This window comes from Tenebrio molitor, chromosome 7, assembly GCF_963966145.1.
Source record: "Tenebrio molitor chromosome 7, icTenMoli1.1, whole genome shotgun sequence".
Taxonomy (NCBI): Eukaryota; Metazoa; Arthropoda; class Insecta; order Coleoptera; family Tenebrionidae; genus Tenebrio; species Tenebrio molitor.
The window spans coordinates 14,617,521-14,642,237 of record NC_091052.1 but is presented as its reverse complement, the minus strand read 5'-3'; the positions used below and the strand labels follow the sequence as shown (position 1 = coordinate 14,642,237).

Below are 24,717 nucleotides of genomic sequence, written 5' to 3'. Positions count from 1 at the left end.
AAGTACGTGCTCTTCGGTGCGATATTGTTTACTAGCCGACTAGATCCAATAAAATCTTGATTTATTCGAGGCGCGGTGCAGTCGTAAACTTTTTATTTTGTATCTTCGTATTCTAATTAAAACCGTAAGCGGCGGGGAAACACCTGCGACGCGAGTCCTCATGCACAATTTATGAGCTCCCGGAAGATGCGCACAATTCAAACGCGGAAGGGATCACAGCGTTGACACAAAACTAAATGTGGCCCAATTACTCTACCATCATTGTTGCCCTCTTCTTTTGGACTACTATTACTATTCTGAACACTTTCATTTCTATGCCGTCTCAATTACGTCTATGCCGTCTCTGTTAAATGACCGCGCGATTGGTCAAATTTACCAAACGGCTCAAATGCGCTCTGGATGTGTGAGAAGTCGTCCTTTTGACAATTAAGACAAAGTTTTAGTACTAGTATTTGAAATAATTTGTAGAATGGAATGTGTGAGGCAAGTGTATTCTGGTTGGAGAGAATGTATCATGGAGTGGCGGCATTAGTCGGCGTGAAAATACGGCAGCACCGGCCGATAAATTATAAAAATACATCGAAGAAGGAGAGAAAAGGGAATGACGGATGTGCGGGGTGAGGTCGATTTTTCATCGTTTGTAGTTTTGATAATTTGATGAGGTCCGTTTGGTTTTTGTTGGCGTTTAGACCTGTGGCTTTCGTCGAATTTGAAGCAGCGCCCCTATCGGTCAGACGATCGCCCACCCTCTGCAACCCTCGCCGCCATGCGACCGGCAATCCTTCACGAGGAGACAGCAAACTCGTTGCTATGGTGATAAATCTTGAATCTTGCCACTTCTAATTGGCTCTCTTTTAGGCGAGTTTAATTTCATGTTAGCTTGGTATGCCCGAACAATTTACTAAGGTAATGGCGTCGAGACTCTATTCGGGTTATTTAGACGACGACGAGGACGGAAATGCGTGTGTATTCGGTGTTGATTAAGAGGAGGCCTCACCTGGAGCGGCCCCGGAAATCCAATAACAAAAATGCGGAACAGAAGAGGCAATAAGTCAAACAACATCTGTTGCAGATTCGCACAAAAACTGGAATTACAACGGACTAATCTAATTGCTGTGGAATAACCATAAAGCTATCCTCTCGACGATAGAGACATCTTGCGGCCGCAAACGAGTTCTACAAAATAGCCATAAAGCAAGTTGGTGAAGACATAAATTTCGCGGGCCCGCTAAGAGGGATACAACACATACAAATTCTCAATTAGCCTCAAAGCTACTCCCATGGATTTTTATTAGCCGTCCGTCACTCCCCCGGAAAAACCCTCGACTCCTTCTTAATTAAGGCCACCGGCTCTTCACTGTCAACCCGACCATTTACATTTATCTCTAATGAGGTACCGATCGCATTTGCATGATAGCGATCGATCCCAAAAACTCCTCCGACCCGGAATTACCGGACAATAAAGCGAAAAATCCGGTACGACAACAGCGCTCGTCTTTGTCGGGTACCCGCCCAAGAATCGCTTATTGAGATGTTAAGTGAGGATCTTGATCGGAGATTTCATTCAATTCGCGGCCGCCAACGCTCTGATCGAGACATGACCACGAAGCTGTTAATTATCGGGAGATCTGCAGATACCGAGGAAAATTGTGGGAAGGGAGAAAAATCGTGACGCACACACCGGTACCATTTACCTTCTTCCCATCTGGTACTGATTGAAATGTAAATTATGCCGGGATGGAAAAGCGGATTTATGTGGAACGCTCGCGGCACAAGATTCAATTTGCGAAGGGAATTTATGGGAGTGCCAGCGGATCGACCAGACCTGGCGACACCGAAAAATTTTGACAACGCGACGAGTTGGGAGGGAGCGACTGTGGAAATTTATGAAAGTAAAGGGGTCGATCGACTCGTCCCGGTCGTGTTTTTGCGCTGCATCTATTTTGCAAAGCTTGTTAACCGCCAGATTAGCAAACGCGCACAGTTTCATCAAATCCCAATGAGATCCGCTACCTTCCAAGCCTAGGATAAATTGGGGGATTGTTCCGGCTTACAGTTGAGTAATGCCGCGTCGGTTCGCGTTTGCAGCTCGATATATCTACCGGCGCTTCCATTCTATATTTAATTCTGGATTTATATTTGGCCATACATCCTCGAAATTTGATGCATTATTATACCTTGAAATATAATTTCGAGATGGCGATAAATCCCCAAGTTGGGTAGTGCCGGGGAGCGATAAGGAGCGACGGATTGTGGCCCCGCCGGCAAGGATCACAAAACAAATAGATCAAGATTGGAACCAACCCAGTTGAGTTCTGCTGGCCTCTGCGTCTCGGGGTGAACACAAATTTTGTCTCTTTCACGATGCCAGACCGGATGTTGATTGCGACAATCGGACGGAATATACGAGAGAAATGATATCGCCACCCACCCCACCGCCCGACTGGATCGGGCTGTGGCGACGAACCGACACTCGCTGATTAATCCGCGCGATCATTTCCAAGGCCGCGTCAACGGTAATAACGCAGCGGAGCTTGTAGCAGTAGAATTTCGCGCCCGCCTTTGATAAATCTCGTCTCGAGAGGCGGTTCGCCGCCCCCGTCCCATTTATTGTAAGTCACGTGGCGGCACTTTTCGCTTCCTGTCTCGATCCAAATCTGATCGAACCCTCGCCGGCAAAATGAAAAAGTTCTTGGGAAAACTTGAGAGATGGATAAAGGAGTTGTGCAGTTTCCTATTTATTGAGTTTGAAGAGAGAGATAAGAGACGGATGCGATGTGTATGCGGGTCGCGTAAGTGGAAGGGGTGCGACAGCATGGCGACCGACGTCACATTGCTCATTCTTTGCGCACTCGGCACATTTTAAAATGTATCAACCCCCTATAAAATTACAATAAGATATGTCGCATCCCGCGGACAAACAAAGGGCCGGGGGCGGCGCTGTCGGACTGAAGGACGAGGTGATAATCCGTTATAAGGGAAATAAAGCGGGGTGATGGCGGAGTCGCATGTCCGGCACGCATTTACCACCGGGGGCGGCGCAGGTAACGCTCTCTAATTGAATTTTGGACGGCGAAGATTCCCGCTTTTGTGCAGGAACGAAGTTGGGGATTTATCGGGCGGTTAATGGATCGTCGAAAAAATTGCAGCAGCAGGATCGTGCGTGCAAATGGATTTACAACCGCCCCCCTTTAATATTTCTCAATTAATTGAATTACAATATGCACCGGACACGTGTTATTGCGCTTTTAATATGCCATACGTTACGGCAAATATCAATTTGTTGTTGCATTTGCATTTGCAAAATTGCACCCAGGTAGCCGATTACAAGACAACAAATTTGCATAACTCATCGACCGGTTCCACTTTTCGATATGTATTCATTAAATCTGGTCGGTTTTATGGACCGACCTTGCCTCGCTGCTGTGGTCCGCCTTCATCTCCTCGACTGCTGCTCTCAATATGGCGGAGCATAATTAACGTAACTAATACTGCAGCAAAGAGATTAATATGCAATAATTTACTGCTGGCGCTGCTGAGTGGGTAACGCAGAAAACTGAACTGGCTTTGTCTGCAGTTCTCCCGCACGCCGCCGAGCGGCAACATGATTAACTGACTTCATTTGGAACACAAATTCCACCAAATGCAAATTTAATAAGTCTACTTGGGTTCTTGTTGCAACGGCTACGACTACACTTTTTTAAAACCGACACTGAGGGGGCGGCGGAACAAAAAAATTTACTCGCATGCGGATTATTTTTATCGCCACAACCCGACCGCCGACGAGAAGGGCATGGGCGGGGCTAGACCTAGCACTAAAATCATCAAGCTGGACACCACGTGACATACTTTTCTCCCTCTCAAAGCAATCTCTACACTGCATCTTATTCACTAATCTGTAATTGCTTTGTTATTTCTCGGTGTAACTCTTCCAACAGAATTATTTAAAAATTTTAAACAATCCATTTTCTCTGATAATTGTTTCTACAATATTGTGTTGTATTTTATTCCCAAAAAAGGATAAAATACCCCACTCTAGACCAAAACACCCCTTCAAAAAAAATCTAGAAACTTCACCATTGCCCAAAGATAAATTAAACAACAAACTTGACGAGAAGTGGATGGGCGGGGCGTCGTGTTCCGTTGACTCAAACGGGCTGCCGCTCACGTGACGTCCACTTCAGCCATTATCGAGGTCTGTGAATTTGTGAGTCAGGCGCCACAAATCTAACTTGCACGTTTATTTTTCGATTTCCTGGCGCAAAAGCGATATTTAGCTCATCGTGCGACCGCTGAAAATTTTTCTTTACGACTTCCTCGCCCCCACAAGAGCCACCGCCGGACTCTCGTAAATATTTACCTTTCCTCTTTCAATTTATAAAAATTAGAGACAGCTCTTTGGATGTGGTCGGTTAAGATGCACCGTTTTGGGGCCGCTCCTTCGTATGCGAAATTGCTAGTCGAGGCACATCTTTTGATTTATGTGTCTGTAAAATATGCATTATCTAAATTTGTGCTCTATCTTTTTTATTGTTCTTTAGGCCGGCCACAAATCATTGCGTACGGAACGGGGTCCGGTGGAGTTTTCGCCGCGATTTCCCAATTAGAAAAACTCGTCTGGGAAATATTATAAATTATGTAAACATTGGCAAGGCGCTGGGACGGATCCATTCGGCGAGCCCTCCATCATCCAGTATGTCTTCCGGTTGGCATCGGAGCATCGCGTTTTCCAACTTTTTGTTTATGCGGTTTTCATGGTAATCCCGGCGATTTTTATGACGTGATAGTTTGGGAGGCGCGGTACGACCAGTACCGATTATTTATGGATAGAGCGAGCCAGTGTTTGGAATAGATGGAAAGATAGGGCGCCTAGCTGGTACTACTACAAGGTACAATCGTTGACCGCAATATATAACTCCGCGAAGCAGCAGGGTGTTTCTCAGTACTGATACAAGAAATACGAGAGCTGTCCAACGGCGTTATATGAAGATATCGCCGTGTTATACATGCTCTACCCGCACAACTTATAGCTCGGCTCAACACTCGGTATTTCATCTGAGACAATACCTCAAACCTTGCCCTTCATAACTCAATGATCACGAAATGGCGGCTCGAGCAGACTCCATCAACCGACATCCTCACTTATTAAACATTATAATTTATTCAAGCACAAAAAGCCAACGAGTAAATCTAAGTCGCTCTTGACGGGGCACATTTTAAGCTTGATTTACGAGGCGAAAAAACAAACGAACTACATTTTTGAAAAATTGTCCGATTCGAAAAAACCAGCTCGACTACAAATTGTCCGCAGCATTACCAAATAATCCACCCTGTTAGCCATAAATTAATAATTATACAAAATAACAGTGTAACGCGTTCTCCCACAGATGTCAACTTAATCTAAATAAATATCTTCTTTCCCCGGCACGCTCGACAACTCTACCTACATACTTCCAACTTCGAAATGAAGATGTAAAACTCTTATGTCTCGCTGGAAGTTCGTTCTCTCTGTGCACGCTCTCGCTTTTTAATTGATTTTGTACAAGATAAACCCCCGATAAATTTGCTAAAGTAAATAGGGTAATGGAGGGAGTTTTGTTGGTTCAGGCTCTTTAGGGGCAAGATTTTCCTGAATGTGAAATTGTCGAATCTGTTAAGCCTGATTTATGCCGGCGGTAATACATTCTAAAAATAAATGTGAAGATAGCTGATCTAACTCGTTTTTATAAAAATAAAAAAATACACTTGTAAGCGACTGTTTAATTCGATTGTGAAACTCTGCTGAATTTATCGCCCGATTTATTCCCGATTATTTATTGGACGCGGCTTTTCCTAATTTTAATTCAACTTTCTTCGAGCGAATGGGAACCCGGAACCGTTCTTCGATAGAAACTAAAACGTACTTGCACCCAAAATCATTTTCTTATTGCAAAAACTTGCTAAATGGAAAGGTGACAAAGACCCACTCCCGAAGAACTAAAAAGGATGCAAAGAACTAATAAGAACAAAAATATTCATTCATACGTATATTCCAGTGAAAAATATTCTTCTAATTAATTAACTTCTTTCAGATTTCTTCTAGTTCAATTAATTAACTAGCAAATCCTAACCCATTTGTTTTAAAGAACCATTCTTCTAAAACATTTTACATAATCTCTTGTTTCCTCCGATTCGAATAAATAATGTCTATACTTTATCGTGGCCAATTATTAATTAAAAACACAATTAGCAGATTAAAGCTTCATAGATTACTTAGAAGACAACGATTAATCGTTGAAAAAATATAGAAATCATTCTGCCGTTTTCCTTCACAATTAATCTTTTTTTTTTGTTTCTTCTAATTACATTAATTAATTTTTACACTTTATCCAAATTTCTCAAATAACCATTCTTCTGAAACATTTAAAAAATATTGACTCATTTTCTTCCTCTCACAATTAATCAATTTTGCTTAGTTTCTTCTAAGTAATTGATTAATTACTTTCTACACACGAACCTAATTATTCCCTATAATTTAAGCTAATTCAATTACCTACTGAAAATATGTCCAAGAATATGTTGACTCTGGGGAAGATTTTCTAGTCGCTTAAAATTAATTAATCTGTAGGCTTCTGATTAACTTAGGTAATTGATTTCTAGATATAGTAATTTAAAATAATCGAACTCATTTCGGTGTAATATTTTTGATGTGACGTTCGCTGAAATTAATTAGTTTTCTTTGGTTTCTTCTAATTAGGATGAATTAATTACAGTGGTTAGAGGATGCATTTTGGGCGTCAGAATTCGGCGCAAAAGTGAGTTGTCCGTAGGTGTGGTATGTATAATTTGTTGAAAAAATTCCTGCTGTGCCGTGACGAGAGAACAATACCGCCGCAGCAGCAGCAGGAGTAGGTGGGATTAATTTTAACTAGCAGCACACGTAATTATAACAATGCACTTATAGAACTGTTTATTATTGTAAAATGGAGAAAGCCAGATGTTTCGGGTTCGCATTCGGCGAGCGTCGGCGAAACACAAAAAATAAAAAAATTTCACGGCGAATTTTTTCCCGGCTGCGGGACATAAATCCGCGATCTGCGGAATTAATTTCGATTATGTCATCGATGGAAAAAATCATAAATCGGAGTAAATAGAAGCGCGCTTTCAGCAAACATGCCAAATGCAGTAATAAATGTAACAAATTATAAAAGTCAATTTATCTGACTGCAAAAGAGTCTGCGAACTTTGAACATAATTTTTATAGCAATATCCTGGCCACGATTTATACCAACTATCAATTCAAAGAGAGTACTCAGCAAATTTCATTCGTCCATAAATCGGGGGCTGGCCCGAAACTGCTCTGTTTGTACATAGAAGAAGTAGATCTAGATGCAAAATCGACTCGTCACAGGTCGGGACTCGATAAATTTTCACTTGCCATCTGATAAAACTGACACAATAGTTTCTAAAACTTAAAAAGGTACTCAATTGCGTCCAACCAACCGGGAAATGAGAAGACCACAGATAAAGAACGGTCGAGGAGGTGGGGGCGAACTTTTAAACCGGGCCGCCATAAATTGCTGAATACAGATGGCAGCGCTGTCGCGAAGAGGCAGCGGCATCTGCAGATAAAGATGTTCCGGCTGCAATACGACATTTTAATTCTGACGTTTGTTTACCTCGAAAAACCGGAGATGGACTGATAATAAGTGTCCCAACCGTTGCCGATCTTTCATTATGACTTATTCGCTTAATGCCGGATTACATGCGGCGTGATCGCCTCCGACCACTAAATTTACAGATTTGTCAATTTAATGTGGGGTTAGGTGATTATTTATGGACCCCGTGGGGCGGCGTATTAAGACGCAGTCCTTCCCAGGACGAAGACACAGGTGACGATTACCTCCAAGTGTTAAGCGAAAGTGTCTTGCCAGTATATATGGACCAAAAAAAAAAAAACGAGGAAAAATCCAAGCCAATCGCAAGTGGGATTGAGGATGACAAGAAGCAAATCAGACCAGTTAAAATTTAGAAATTTTGAAAAATTTTAAATGTCCAGAAAATATTTTCCTTCTCAGAAACATTCTACTCTGATTGACACGCCCAAAAATATTTATTTTCCAATTTCTTCTTGTATTAATTTCGACAATCAAGCGTAATTATTTTAAACAATTCAACTAAGCAATGTTCTCAAACTAGAATACCAGAAATTCCTCGAAATATATCGAAAAAATATCTTCTGAGAAACGTTCTACTCTGATGTGACACACTCCAAGTGAATAATTTTTTATTCCTTCTAACCGTAGTAATTTCTACTAGTTTTTCATTTTAAAAAAATTAAGCTTATTTAGAAGAAGAAATCTTCTCTAATTAGATCATTACAAATTGCTGAAGAAATATAGAATAAATATCTTTCTTTTGAGAAACGTTCTACTCTGATATGACACTCACTCTAAATTATATTTAAATTTCTTCTAACTGCATTAATTTCTACTAGTTTTTCATTTTAAATTATTAAACTTATTTAGAAGAAGAAATCTTCTCTAATTAGAACATCACAAATTGCTAAAAAAAAATATAGAAGACATATCTTTCTTTTGAGAAACGTTCCACTCAGATGTGACACTCGCTCCAAATGGATTATTTTTAAATTTCTTCTAACTGCATTAATTTCTACAACCATTTTAAATAATTAAACTTATTTAGAAGAAGAAATCTTCTCTTGTTAGATAATTACAATTTGCTAAAAAAAATATAGAAGACATATCTTTCTTCTGAGACACGTTCCACTCAGATGTGACACTCGGTCCAAATGGACTATTTTTTAATTTCTTCTAACTGCATTAATTTCTACAACTACCCTCTCATTTTAAACAATTAAACTTATTTAGAAGAAGAAATCTTCTCAAATTGGAAGTCTACAAATTGCTGAAAAATATAGAACAAATATCTTTCTTTTGAGAAACATTCTACTCTGATGTAATACATACTCCAAATTAATACATTTTTCAGTTTCTTCTAATTTAATTAATTTCTGCAACTGTCCTAATAATTTCAAATAGAAGAACAAGAAAGTAGAACAAGAAAGCTTCTCGAATTGGAATACAATTTGATGAAAAAATATTATTCTACTCTAATCTTATCACCACTCAAAATGGATTAATTTTCTACCTTCAATTAATTAATAGGTTAATTAAATAGTGTATCACAGTTAACACATGTTGGATGACCCAATTCTACAATTTCCCAATTTGGAAAGTCCAAAATATTTTTGGTAATTTTTTTGAAAATATTGTGGTGGTGGAGTTGAGTAAAATAAAAATATTTGGAAAATTTTGTTTTAAGAAAAAATGCATTTACGACGGATGATTTGTAAATGTAGGAAAAGTGAGCACTTTGTGGAAGCCATTTAAAGATTGTTATTGATTGAGTGTTGCGAGATGAGCGATGCGGAGTGGATAATCTCTTCGGCTTAAATGTCGTCAATTAGAAATTAGAGTTGTGGCCCTTCCGGGACCTAAAGTGGAAGATAGTGGTCCCAAACTCCCCACTCAATCAGTTGTGGCATGCCGTGTATCGAAACAAAGAAATTGTACTCGAAAAGTATTCCAGCAAACTAGAGCGATAGGCTTCATATCGGGCGTGCTTCAGACTGTGATAATTCAGGTGGTGTCGCTCGGTCCCCGTCACAATCTAACCCACGGCAGAAGTTTGGTCACGGCAAATGCTTTTATGGCTATCAGGGGTAATATAAAGAAAATGAAAAACACTATATGTAGTATTGTCTCAGAAAGGTGATACTGACAACTGGTCCCGACTTGACGTCGACGCCGACCGGAAACGGAGCCTCCCCCGGGCTCCGGCTGGGGAGAGGAGCCCCACATTACGCCTCCTTAAAGCCAAGGTGTCTGGTTTAAAATGCTAATCTTCACAAATGGGGTGCGCGTTATTTTGAAATATGGTTTTGTTTTACATTTTTATTGCACCCGCATTTATAATAACGTTTTTCAATTTGTGGTGATATCTTCCAGCTTTCCGCGCGCTCCGGTTCCCAACCGGAAAACTCATTATCTCGACGCGATTCCGGACGCGGACTCATTTCTTAATTACCTGGCTGACGCACCCGAAACTGTGACGAACACCTTGACCGCCACTCCGCATGCTGCGAAAAAGGACAAAAGGGAGGACGAGCCGACCGGGGAGGCTCGCACAGGGTGGTAAACACTCAAAGAGGGTAACTAATTGGCTTTATGGAGTGCACTTACAAAATTAAAAAAACAGAAATTTTTTTAACCGCCTAATGAGCAATTAGTAACGACGAGGATCACGACAAGGTGATGGACCGCTTCGCGGGGAAAAAATTAAAATTACCACAAAAAAATAATTTTGGAAAAAAATCCAAAACAGGAACCTTGAGCGTGGAACGCGACGTTTTTCGCATGACCGATCTGCGAACGGTCGCTCTTGAACCCAGGTACGGTGCCCCAGGTTCCATCTTGGAACCTTAGGGGTGCATGGCAGGTAAGACGGACATATATCAAAAATATCATCCATTGTATCATGGCCTCCGCAGATGTGTTTGCAGATAGGGCATCTGACACCATCGGCGTCCCGCCAGGCGCAATATTTATACCCGATATGCTTGGAACGTTTGGATTTTCTGCAAATGACCTAAGAGGCTTAATAGCCGAAAGCCCGACCGGCCAGATATGAAGAGACGTTGGTCGAGGTGAAGGTTGCAAGAACCGGATCGTTACATATTCATAGCGGCGGAATTTTGACGTATTGTCGAGATTGATGGTGGGACGAACGCGGCCGAAACGTCGACGATGCGAATTTCTCCGGCACGCATTTATTAGATTCTTCACGAGTAACGATTTTCTTTCTGTAGATGTGGGGGTGGGTGACGTAGGGGAGATGTTTTATTGATCAACCCCCTCCTTGGTCACGTGTTGTGTTAGGGGCATAACTCAAGCTAGACGTTCTCCGCCACTTTTTCCCAACGACGACGCTTTTTAATTAAATACTACAAGAATCCGGCCGGTTATTGTTGTAAACATCTGCCATTAATTACGTTATTTATTTTGGACGCTTCGATTCGGTATTAATATCCGAATTTGTTATTCTTGACGTGTTTATTTCTTCCTTTTCTCTCGACGGATTATAAATTGCCGATCCGTACGGGCTGCATTACGTTACCAATAAATTTCCAACGAACTCAGCTCCGGTCGTGGGTCTGTCGCCCGCGCGCTCTTTCGAAATCAAACATAAATTTTCATACGAAAATAAAGGAATTCTCACATTTTCGAAATGTTTTATCCTTCAAAATTGCGATCTTCCGAAAACATACATCATCACATTCCACAACAAAACCTTTCACTCTTTTCTTAACAATCAACACAACGAATGTACGACCAGGAACGTACCACAAATATCAATCGAAAATTATTACAACAAAAAAGCTTCAAACAATGTCAAAATCAAAATAAAAAACATGAAACTGAACAATACAAAAATTAAAATAAACATTTCTTCTTCTAATTCATATCTAGAGACTGAACATTTTTCAGTACATAATATTATTGTTTCGTATTTTTACCAAATTTGCGCTTAATTCTTTCTTCTTGTATTTCTTTTTATAATATAAAAACAAAATGAAATAGAATGGATGCAACAGAAAATTAAAAATTTGTGAAATTTTGCAAAAAAAATAATTCAAAAATTAACATCTACCTAATTAACCCAATGAAACAAAGAAAACATTTTACTTCGTTGCTAGGTTGCAAAATTAATTAATTTTTTAGGGTTTTTCTAATTTAATTAATTAATTTCTATATTCTCACTTGACAGATCGAAGTAAGTAACAATTAATAACTCAACAAAATATTCACCAGGAAGTGTTTGTTCTGCGTTACTTAGAATTTAAAACAGTTCTCATTTCTAATTAAATTACATAATTAATTTGACTTTTGTATCCTTAACAGATTATTTGAAACCTACAAATTAATTGTTGAAATAATACAAAAAAAAACAACTTACATACTTAATATTCTTTAGTTTCTTCTAATTAAATTAATAATTTTCCAAACTTTAATTTTACCGTCTTGTAAAAATGAAACATATTTAGTGGACTAAAACTTAGTACACTGTAAATTACTTGGTGAAAAAATGTCGAAGGAATTCCTTTCGACAGAAAACCATTTGTTTTACATTGTTGTTAGGTTCGCACAAAATTCATTCTTTCGTTTCTTTTAATTAAAATTATTGCAGTGAAAACTTCTTTAAGCGCACCGCGACATTATTCCCGGGCAATGAATTAGTTTCACCGTCACGCGTCACGTCACACGCTTCGAGGTGAAAGGCTCATTCGAGAAAAATTTTTGGAAATAAATAAATACATAGATAAAACTCAATAAAAACCAAAATTAAATCAACAAAAAATGAGTTCTTTCAACTTCTCTTCGTGTCATTTTCGGAAAACCAAAATTTTAAATGTAAAAAGAATTTAAAAAAATTAAAATGAAGATCTTTAGCAATGATACTGGGGAAAAAAATTGTTAATGGTGAATTTATTTGGGTATGGAGAATGGTGGTGAGCAGGTCAAAATTCCAGAAGAGGTCTTGGGGTCATAAAAATGGCCTTGGTGTCAAACGGCGTCAGACCGAAGTCAAAAAGGTGAAAAATCCGCAATAAAACATCCTTCGGGCGTCGGCAAAGGAAGAGGCGGCCGTAAAATCCGGCAACAAAGACATTAATGTAAATGAAGTAATAAAACGGAGGTACATCTGTTTATGTAAAACTGCCGAAAATTTTACGACGTTTTAATTATTGGCTGATGAATGGCCCTCCCCGATAAGATAAAGCATCAATGAGCAATCTAACGTACCACTTAAAAAGCCATTAAAGAACACTCAAAAGTGACACGCCATAAACCTCCAGAATGAAGAAGTAACATGTAATAAAAGCCTAACACACTTCTCGGTAGTTAAACTGATTTTTATGACCTGTAAACGTGGTCGTAAAGTCGTAATGTCCCTCGTATTACGGTTGCATGTTTACATGGTTTACTACATCAGTTAGTTGAATCAACAAATACTCGGCTTTTATTGGTCGTTACTCATATTTAGTTTATTTGTGAATGATCCGAGACGCCACCTCTCACCGACGTTTCGACCTCGCTCCTCAGCCCACCAAATAAACAAGCCAAATCGCAACATCGCCAATCCCCTCTGGTAGATTTCTCGGGCACTTGTTAGAGATTTGCAATAAAACGGCCGATAGAAGAGAAGGAAAACGACCGTTTAGGGTCGTCTGTCCCCGAAGGGTTCGAATCCGCACTGATGGGAGCGGATTCAATCGAAAAAAAAATTCATTTACCCGCTGCGATTCGCCACAAACTCAACCGACACCAAATCCGTACCAAATTAGGCACAAAATGCAAATTTCATTTCGCTCCAACCAAACAGGTAATCCAACCGTCCAAGATTTATTACCAATCTTGAGAAAAAATCTTGGGGAGCGCCGATCGCAGCACCGCCACCTATCCCCCAGCAGCCGAACTATACACCATAAACTGCCTAACGACCGCACTATCTAGCCTGCCTCACAACCGATTTACGACGGCCTCTGCAAACGTGGCCTACTCGATTCAACAATTACAACTTTTCGTTCGCAAAAAACTTGCACGTTCGACAGGTTTCGACATGACACAATTCCATACACACTTCGACAGATCTACGACGCACGTGCTAATTGTTGTGTTGACGAAGAGTTAATGAGAATTGCGTCAGAGGGCACCACGGGTAATTATTGGAATAGCGTGGTTCGCAGTATCCCTCCCACGTTGTTTATATTCCGAAGTAATAAAAATCCGACAGATAAGTTAATTAATTAATTAAATTGGAATTCTTGCCATAAATTAAAATCAAATTGCTTTTTAGAAATTCATTAGATAGTAGCGGGCAGAAAAATTCCGGCTTGAAATGTATCTCGTCCAGATAAGGCTTAATTGATTCATTATTATTATTATTATTACTAATTGGTAGGCTGCACATATTACGGGTGTGTTTTGCTGGTTGCGGAGCTTCAAGGGGCAAGGTTTTAAAAACGATATTTCTACATGTGGGGAGGTTATCTATTTGGGGAAAAAATGTTATGCAAGACTGATTGGTAGTAGAGAATGATTGTTTATTCGTTTGTGAAAGAAAATGAGGAGAAAAAGTTTTGCGATGGGGGGTGTGAGATGAATTAAATTCGTCACCCGGGCGGGTTAATAATGGGATTTTAAACGTCCCCGGCTTAATTACTATTCTGGTGGTGGGTCGGGAGAACGCCCCAAGTTAGATTTTCCATAGTGTAAGAAATGCAATTAAATTGATCAATTATGAAACATGGTAGGGGTGCGGGTACGGCCGGAACGGTTGCCAGAATGCAACCGGGGCGCCATCTCTCACGCCAAGTAATTACGCAAGGGGATTTTCTCCACTCGAAGATTAAACACTAAAATTCCGTACATAAATTCGGAGGCATTACAAATAGCCGAATGGAAACACAATTATCTTAATTTTCTTTTTGGCGGCGATTCTTCCAGATAATTTTTATAATATTTACAGCCCCATCTTTGCATAATTAAGGCGGCCATCATTGCGGCCGTAGCCCTGCGAAGATACCCCCGAGAGTTATCGGCGCGTCGTAAACGGGGGCAAGCGTTTGATTGCCGCCGCCTCCGTTGTAAACAAAGCAATTCAACCGGAGGTAATCATCGCCTCGGCGACCCCTTTTTATTAGCGCAATTCGCACGTTTCAATAACAAACCGCAAGCCGCAACACTCACCTTGCTTTAGGAGTTGTGCTGATCCGCCAACAACACCGAAGTAATCCACTAATTCTGGTCCACTTGGGCGGCGACCACCGCAGCGGCCGCCGCCGCTTTTTGAGCCTGTGCCTGCTTCTCCTGCTCGTTCAGCTCCTTGATCGCCTGGATCTCCTTCTTCAGCTTCATGCGCCGGTTCTGGAACCATATTTTTATCTGTCTTTCCGTCAGGCAGAGGGCGTGGGCCATCTCGATTCGCCGCCGCCGGGTCAGGTAGTGGTTCGTGTGGAACTCCTTCTCCAGCTCCAAGGTCTGGTACCGGGTATACGTCTGCCGCCCCCTTCTCCTGAGCCCGTTCGCCCCTGCAAAAAAAACTATCTCAACAAAACCACAACACACAAGTTTGGAGTGAGCTGAACGCCCGAACAGAACAAAAACTCCACCAGATCCCCTTTTGACACTACACGGTACTCACCACCCTGACGGTACTACAATCTCCATCTACACACCTCACGCTCGCCCACAAGACTTGTGGGGTCTATTCTAAGCCTGAAGTACCTGACCCACCGATTTAGGACTCGTCCCACGATTGGCGTGCAGGTAGTACCCCGCGGTTCCCTCCACCGAATCCATCATCCCGCGTGTCAAAAATTTGTAGTGGAGGGTTGTTCGACCCCTTCTCCATCAAGATAGTAAGATATGTGTTGGATTGTTGAAAATCTGGAGATGAGTTGGGTACCTCGGCGGCCATTAATTCAGCAGCGGCAGGTAGAAGACCTGCAGCTTATCATCCAAGGCCACGGCGAAGATAACTCATCGTCCGGTCCATAGCTCAAGCTGGCGTGATTAATCACTCGGCTTTTGGGAGCCATGCTCGCGTTATTTATGGGTGTATTTATCTGGATAAAGGAATGGCGGGGCGAGTCGTACATTAATAAGAATGGTACTAATTTATCGTTGGCTTTTGCATAGAATCGTCGATGTTTACGACGGAATCGATAATTGCGTGCGTGGAAGCTGATTGAGATATTTCCCTAGACGAGAAGGCTACTTGGGCAGATTTTATTGCCACGCCGGAGCATATTTCGTTAATAGCATGAGTTAACGCATTAAAAGTCGTTTAGTAATCTTCGTGCATCGAGATATGTAAAACGAGAACATGCGGCGAAGGTAATGAAGACGATATCGACGGGTGCTCGCTGGTCCATCAATATCCATCGGTACCGATACCATCAACATCGCCAATATCTTGTACTCACGACGATCGATAATTATTATTTGTTGAAGAGGTCCCGGTTCTTCGCCGGGATTTTTGCACAGGGACTGGATCGCCACTCCATTCTGCCAAATGAGCCATAAACGTAATTGGATAATGAGATGCACGTGACCGTTACCTTACTCGACACTGCCTCCGTGCTATTGGTTTAGGATAAGGGATGGACGGGGAGGCCAATTATTTCACGAGGTGAGGATTACCTGGACAAATATTTGCCAAGCGCAGGAGTAGCAGCTTTCACTTATCCGATGCAAAAAATGGCGTTCAGGACAGAAAATCAAATTATGGTGAGACAAAGTTAAAAAGCTCCGAAAAGCACTAAACTGTCTCAATATTGATTCATTATGGAGTGAATGTGGAATAGAGGAAAAAACATGAAAAAATGTGTCAAAAAAATTGAATTTAGAGAAAATAATTCTAGAGCAACATTTGTAGAGAAGATGAAAGGAAAAGAAAATACAAATCATTTTGGAAAATTGAAAAAAATTGAAAGAAGTGAAATTTATAGTAAAGAATAAAACTGATATTTTATAATTCGAAGTAAGTAATTCTACAATAAATTAAAAAAAAAACTTTTCAAGGATGGAATGTAAAAGGAAAAATTTAACTGGAACATTACATGGCATTTTGCAAGAGTAAAACAAAAAGAAATATTACCACAACAATTTTTAAATGAAAACTAAGAGGAAAATGTTCCAGAGGTGGAAAAGAATTGTGTTAAAATATGATCTGTTAATGACAGAAAATTCCTGAAGCCCCTCGAAGGCGAAGAATTCTAGTTATGAATATTAATGTAGCAGCAGATTCTTGTTTAGTATTTACTCCTGGCTGTGTCCTCAATTGCATCATTCATTAATAATTCATCTAAGAATAAACAAATCTCTACGTCCATTGCTCACTGCACTCGCTTGTGAAATATTTCCCCACGAAGATGTCTGGCAGGAGGTAAAAAGAAATGAAAACCGTGGTCACATCTCCGGCATAACCAGTTTTAGAAAATGACCCTCTCGCACCACTTGTCCGTCTAATAAATCGTAATTACAAGATAATAACAGTGGCCGCAGAAATGATTTTTAATCGGTGGTTGGAGCATCTTAAAAATAATCCACACGATCATCACCAACAACAAACTGTTAGCGAAACATAAAGCAAAGCGTGTAATTACGAGTACGAGACGGTAATTACGGTGCCGATGAATGTTTAAGCAACATAAAATTATGTATGTACATGTTTCTAATAACGCGATAAGAGCATCTCGATGAATAGTTTAACCCATTTCGAAAATCCGGTTTTTAATTGCGGCTTAGAAATTGTGTCCGGTGGAATAATTAAGAAGTTGAAAACGCTACCGGGAGATAAGGTCGCGGTCGGTGTAATGAAAAGATAAGTCTGTCGGGGTGAAGTTGAATAACACCTTCGCCTTATCTGTTTACCTATGCCGGACCGTGAGCGCCATCCTCGTCCATTTCCATTATCCTGGGGGGGTCATTAAATGCCACGAGAGCGTCGAATTTTGGCCAAGAAAAAAATGTGAAAAAAGTCATCGAGTAAATCTTGTCCGCGCCGTTTCTCGATGTCTTTATGTCCATTCGTAATTTCATAAGTCCGAGTCGATCTTCTGCGTCATTGTTTTTGTTCGCATCCAATTCATCCGAACTTTTAACGGGGCCAGTAAATTTCCGCCTTAGCCCCGGGCCGGCAGCAAACTTTTTGCCGAGGAAGTTATATAATCCCGATATTCCGGAACTTATTTAACCTCATCTGTTTATTCGCTTATTCGGCAGATGCCGTCCATCTTGGGAGCGGGAGCGGCCCCGTCGATTTATGCCCCCGCTTTAATTGGGAGCCGCCACTCTTTCCGAGAGGAACCTGCATGCAGCGCAAAAATACGACGACAAATCATTCGGACGGATCCTCTACCCTTCTTCTTATTCGCCATGCAACAGTAAGTGGAAGTAATATTACTTCCACGACATGCCTAAGTTATTTACAGCACGGTAAATTTGGGGTGCGCGTTTGTGTTAAATTGGATAACGGGCCTACGCACCCCTATATAATGCCGCGTATGTTCATAAAAATGGACGGAAGAGGGCGCACGACGGAATCGCACCAAGGCAATAACGGAATTCCAACGACGACGACGCCCCCGATAAATGACGTAATGAGCAAATCGAAGAGATAATTGATAGAAGAGCACCCATCGTTTGTTAAATAGCCATCAAGGTAAAAAAATCGTCTTGAAGAATAACGCGAGATTCTAAAATGTGACAGTTTTTAATCTAGAACAAGAAATATTACACAATTTGGGCCGTATCTACTTAAGATTCTACTCAGAAATATATTTTTGAGTGCATTCTAAGAAAACATGGAAATGTATGAAATATGACTCCTAAGAATCCAAACAAAATTAAGTGAATGTCTGATTACCAACTAGATTCTACATCTATTTGGTAAATAAATTGCAAGAGATGATATTGGTTTTTGAAGATATCTTTCTCTGGGAAAATTCAGAAATCTGGATCATATATTCCGATACTGCACACTTTAACTCAAAAATTGTTCACTGGGCGAATGGATTATTTAAAAATAATTAAACCATCTAGAAAACTATTATGTAAATAATCTTCTAGTTTTTACCCTAAACTCTAAAGAGGAATTAAACAGAAATTAATCGTCAGAATGCTGAATAATTCAAGAGAAATATTCTCGAGAATTTTACTTCTTCAAGATCCTTCTATAAAATTTACAAAAGTATCTATTTGTCAACCAAATTCTACATCTGGATTGTCTATTTAAAAAAATGTCTAATTTATTAACTCATTTTACAAGAATTAATGTACAGGGTGATTCAAGTTTTACTGCCCGAGCGAAAACACACATTTCTAATCGATTTAAAATTCTCAAAAAATTCAGGAATGATTGCATAACGCTGTAGAACATTCTGTAAAAATTTTAAACTTTTTAATGAAACGAGTAAATATTTCGTTTTAATTCAATAACCGCTAGATTAATTTACATAATTTTTCACTAGAGTCCTTTCAAACATTTAGTAAAAATTTGATGTCATTGAAATCGTGAAAGCATCACCGGTTTTTAAAATAAATGGAATTCGATATTAAAGTGCAAAATTTAGCTATGATTTATTAATAAATTGGGCGGTCACTTCCACAATAGAGATTGACATGGGTTATTTATGGTACCTTAAACTCCTTAAAGGGACTAAAGAATTACTGGAAAAGTTCTCAACAGATGTTTCCCAACAATGAGGTATTTATTAATGACACTGCCGTTGTAAAACTTGATCGTTTTTCGGTGTTAATATTAAAATTGGAATAATTCAAAAACTAATCATTTTCTTTTTATGCGAATTTCATAAATATGTTTTTTGAATTAATTGTGAATTATGAGCGTGCACGGAAAAAAATCTTTTTTTGGTAAGTCATTTTTTTTAAATTTTATGGCCATGAATGAAGTGATACGGGAAAATTGATTGCACACGTTTGAAGCCTTATATGAAGGGAATATAACCCTAAAGTTTCGTAATTTTTACTAATTTTTTAATAGGGTTAATCGGGCGGGCGGTAAAACTTGAATCACCCTTTACAGAGACATTTTTTGGAGATGTTCTTAGATTACTACAGAATATTTTTCCAGAAAAATCAACAAATCTGGATCGTATCTTCTAAAGCTAAATACTTTTAAAATTCCTCATAGGACTCATCTAATAATAATTACCATTTAAAAGTTCTTCCTGGCTCTGAACTGACAGATTTTTTTAATATATGTTGCTTAGATGAAATTTTAAAAATCAGATTTTACTGAACTAGCAGATAAATTGTAGAAGTCTAAAATCTTCTAGTTTATAGTCGGAAATATTCTAAAAAGAGATTAAACCTCAGAATAAGAAATTATTTAAAAGAAATAGTGTCCAGAATTGTACTTCTCAAAGATCCTTCTAGAAAATTTACAAAAGTAACTCTACATCTGGATTGTGTTCTTTTAAAAAATGTCTCATTTATTACTTTATTTTATAAGAATTAATGTACAGAGAAATTTTTTGGAGATGTTCTTAGATTAATATAAAATATTTCTCCAGAAAAATCTACAAATCTGGACCTTATTTTCTGATGCAAAATACTTTTACTCAGAAATTCCTAATAGGGCTTATTGATTATCTAAAAATAATTACTATGTATTTAAGAGTTCTTCCCAGCTGTGAATTGACAGAAAAAATCTCTTCTATATCTTCCATAGATGAAATTATAAAAATATGTACGTTTTACTGAACTAGCAGATAAATTGTAGAAGTCTATAATCTTCTAGTTTATAATCGGAAATATTCTAAAGAGATTATACCTCAAAATAAGAAATTATTTAAAAGAAATAGTGTTCAGAATTGTACTTCTCAAAGATCCTTCTAGAAAATTTACAAAAGTAACTCTACGTCTATTCTACATCTGGATTGTGTTCTTTAAAAAAATGTCTAATTTATTAATTCATTTTATAAGAATTAATGCACAGAGAAATTTTTTGGAGATGTTCTTAGATTAATATAAAATATTTCTCCAGAAAAATCTACAAATCTGGATCTTACTTTCTGATGCAAAATACTTTTACTCAGAAATTCTTCATATGGCTTATTGATTATCTAAAAATAATTACTATGCATTTAAGAGTTCTTCCAGCTGTGAATTGACACAAAAAAATCTTTTCTATATCTTGCATAGATGAAATTTTAAAAATAGGTTTTACTGAACTAGCAGATAAATTGTAGAAGTCTATAATCTTCTAGTTTATACTCAGAACTATTCTAAAGAGAGATGAAATCTCAGAATAATGAATTATTTCAAAGAAATATTCTGGAGAATTTTACTTCACAAAGATCCGCCTTCTAGGAAATTTACAAAAGTAACTCAACATCTATTTGCCGACTAAATTCTACATTTGAATTGTGATCTTTAAAAAATATATATTACCTAATTTAGAAACTCATTTTAAAAGATTTTGGCTAACGCAAATTTCTTGGGAAAATTCTTAGATTACAACAGAATATATCTCAAGAAAAATGTAGAAATCGGGATCATGTTTCTTGGTTTTGAATGCTTTTACTCAGAAATTCCTCATGCTTATTGATTATTTAAAAATAATTACAACTTAAGAATTCTTCCTGGCCTTGAATTGACAGAAAAAAAAAATCTTCTTTACATCTTGCTTACCTAGATCAAATTTAAAAAAAACTTTACTGTACTAGCAAATTTTTTTAATCAGAAAAATTTTAAAAGGAGAACAAACTTCACAGTGTTGAATTATTAAAAGCAATATTGTCAAGATTTCCACTTTTCAACAGCTTTGCAGTAAAGATTCATGTTTATTATTTCTTCTTCTAGATTCAAGAATTCATCGTCAGTCAAGCTCTAAAAATTTATGGACGGCTTCACGGATTGATAATCCTTCCCAAGAACCAGTACCGATGATCAAATAAAGCGTCGAGAATTCGAATATTTTGAAATCGAATATTTATTTCATCTCGTGAACCACCTGTTAAAATTTAATTGACTCCTCTCATCACATCTCGACGCCACCAGACACCTCTTCGGTATTTTGAGAGCGTCGATAAATTCCCGTCAGAAATGTTATTCGATCTTTGACAAAAAAACCTTCCAGTGTGTCTCAGAAGTTCCACTATCGTGCCGGTCCAAGAAAATCAATTATATCAAAGCTAATAAAGTGAGATTGAGTGAGACATGGCGGTCGGTTAATTGGCGAGTAATTTTATTTAGTGGCAGCCACTTCGCAAACTACCCCCAGAATTGGCAGTTTATATGGGGGACAGTAAAGTTTGTGGACCCGACAGCGAATAGACTGGTGGCGTGATGTAAACACAATTACCGAATCAATGTGACTGTAGGGATGCTCCATAATTCTGTATTGTTCGTGAATTGGTCATGTTTACAAGAGACTAACTACAACTAAATGTGTTGTACATTTGGGGAAATGCACGGGGTCGTTATAACGGTCGATTTATGCGATCTTGCGTTTTAAAATTTCTGGAAGCCCCCACCGATACACCCCTGCCATAAAAGTCACGTGGCGTTTCTTCCCGACGCATAATGCACTTATCCCGTGATCCTGCGGGACAGGGAGTCCTCCTCGTTTTAATTGGAAAAACCTCGATGGTGAGATAAAAATAAAAAAACTTGTAATCTCGATATGGCCGGTGAGGGAGAAGTAAAAGTACAGTGGAGAAAAAATAAATGCGAGGAGGAGCGTGCGTCTGTTTGTCGTTACCGAAGAACTGAAGAAAGTTGTAATTGATGAATTCGTCTAACGAGGCCTCATTAAGCAGGACCGTAACGGAGCTTCACACGTTGAGTTACGTTGCGGTGGTGCCGCCATAAATACGCCGCCGCACATGTGTGCGGCTCACCCCCGCCGGATCAGTCTGGGCCAAATTAGACATATTTCAGGGCGATAATTCCGGGGGACTTTTATGGTTGTAAAACAACACTAGTAAATCATGCATCGCCATCGGCGGCACAACTGCAGACATCTGGACCCGGAACCGGTGAGTTATTGACCATCATTGCTTCCGTCCGGGCACGCCCCCGTTGATTGCGACACCCCGAGTGTCCGAATCGACGGTTTCCTTCGTGGAGGTGTCGGCGCGCCTCACCAACGATTGTTGGACAGGGCCGTTGAGTACTTTTCGTGGTAGAATGCCGCGTTGATATCAGATACACGCTTTAAATATATCGTTAAGGAGGGCGCATTCGTCTCTGTCACGGGGTAAGCGGCGGAGCCCAAAGACGCGCCGGGGTGAGTTATGGTATCCGAGCTCCTGGGATGGTGGCGGGCTTAGGTGCGTAGGGGGTGGGTGCACGTCGGGATGGCAACGGAAACAGAAGCGTATTATGGCTGCCAGGTCAGCATGGCCCGTGAGGGATTTCGCAGGGTGGAACCATTACGGATCCTGACGCTCTTCTGATGAACTCGCTGCACGGCTTTAAATGCAAATACGGACGAAATGGACACCGTAGGCTAATTGCCGCCTTTTTAATTAAGTCATGCTAATTTTCTGCAAGGCGAGGTGTTGTTGGGCTCGGGCGAAAAAAAATTAAAATGGAAAAAATGACAACATCTGAGATTTGGTAAAAGTAATAGGCAGAAAATTAATACACTATTGAAACTTGTCCGATCAAAGCCAGAAAACTAAGATCGTAGACTGTGGAGTGCCTCAGCGCACTGTCTTAGGTCCTATTCGGTTCTGAATTTATTTATTTGCTGACGGCACAACGATCAACACTGATGAGATGTTGATTAAAATAAAAAAGGATTTAACTACGATTTGTAAACACGTAGGTGTGCGTTAATAATTTTAATGTTAATTTAGATAGATCAGAGAAGATAACTTTTCGGAAGAGACTTAATGCATACAACTAACTGGATGATAAATTTGAATTAAAATGAGTAATGTTAATAGAAATAAAATATTTTGATGTAAGCACTGACAACAGTTCTGCGGAAAAGCAAATTACCTAGGTTTGTTTTTTTTACTCGTATTTACCTGCCCGTAAAATTAAGGAATTTCAAATTGTTCCAAAAAAATATTGGCGTATAATTTTAAAATGTATCTAATAAGCGCACAGTAATAAAAAAAAATTGTGAAGAGTATTTCAAAACTCCCAAAACAGGAGAAAAACAAGAAAACATTTGGAAATTAATGAAATTTGAATCAAGAATATTTTAAAGAGAGAAAATATGAAAACGCTAAAATTAAAGAATAGAGCGCAACAGATATAATAAAGTAGTTCTAGATTCTAGAATACCTAATACCTATGTACATATTTGAAATAATGTTTTTTTCAAAAATTATAAACTGTTAAAGAGAGACTCTATTTGACAAATTAATATCTATTTCAAGTAAGCTGAGAAAATGATGGGGAGAAGGAAGGCCTAAATCCGTTTTTAACAATTTTTAACTAGAAAATTCGCTTAAAAATCCATATTTCAAGATTACTGTAATTAATGAAATTTGAATCTAGAACAACTTACAGAGAAAATGAGGAAAATTTTTAAATTTAAAGATAGAATATCATAAACAAGTCCTAGAACAATTTTCAAAACATCAAAAGTAATGAGGAAAATGTAGATCAAAAGAGGCAAGTCCGAGTGAGAGAAAATACACGAAAATGGAATATAGAAAACATTTCTGAAGGTACTTATATGAAAAAATTTAGTCAAAAAAAAGTTAGATTGCAGAAAATAGTTCTAGAGCAACTTTGTAAAGTACGAAAAAAATAGGACATGTAGATAGTTTTTCAAAAGTAAATAAAATCTGGCAAAGTTCTAAAAAACCAACTTTCTGTGTACCAAAAAGGAATAAAAGTAGAGAAAAATGTTCCAAATTTCACGTTGCACAAATGAGTGCATCTACAGTTTACGTTACGATACATATCGGGTGTTCATTTAAATTTCTCCTCGAAGTTGGCGTTGAAGAGTCGATTGTGAACGCACTACCGATTACGGATCAGCTGTTTAAATCTAACCTCACTTTTTGCGTTGTTTGTGTTTTTACTCTGCAAACTGACGAGTGGTGGGTTCACAATTGACTCTTCAACGCCAATTTGAGGAGAAATTTAAATGAACACC

The 24,717-nt window shown here is 38.9% G+C and overlaps 1 protein-coding gene across 5 annotated transcripts in view; it reads right to left on the bottom strand.

The window, feature by feature from the left end:
• LOC138135791 (homeotic protein ultrabithorax-like) overlaps positions 1–24,717 on the bottom strand; it is a 109,749-nt gene that overhangs the window by 7,416 nt on the left and 77,616 nt on the right. For all 5 annotated transcript variants that reach the window (XR_011161079.1, XM_069054664.1, XM_069054663.1 and 2 more), the window contains one exon: positions 14,814–15,154. Coding sequence is in view for 4 of the 5 variants with exons in the window: in XM_069054664.1 (XP_068910765.1) it covers positions 14,862–15,154 (293 nt within the window). In the remaining variant the exon portion in view is untranslated. The remainder of the gene's footprint in view (positions 1–14,813; positions 15,155–24,717) is intronic.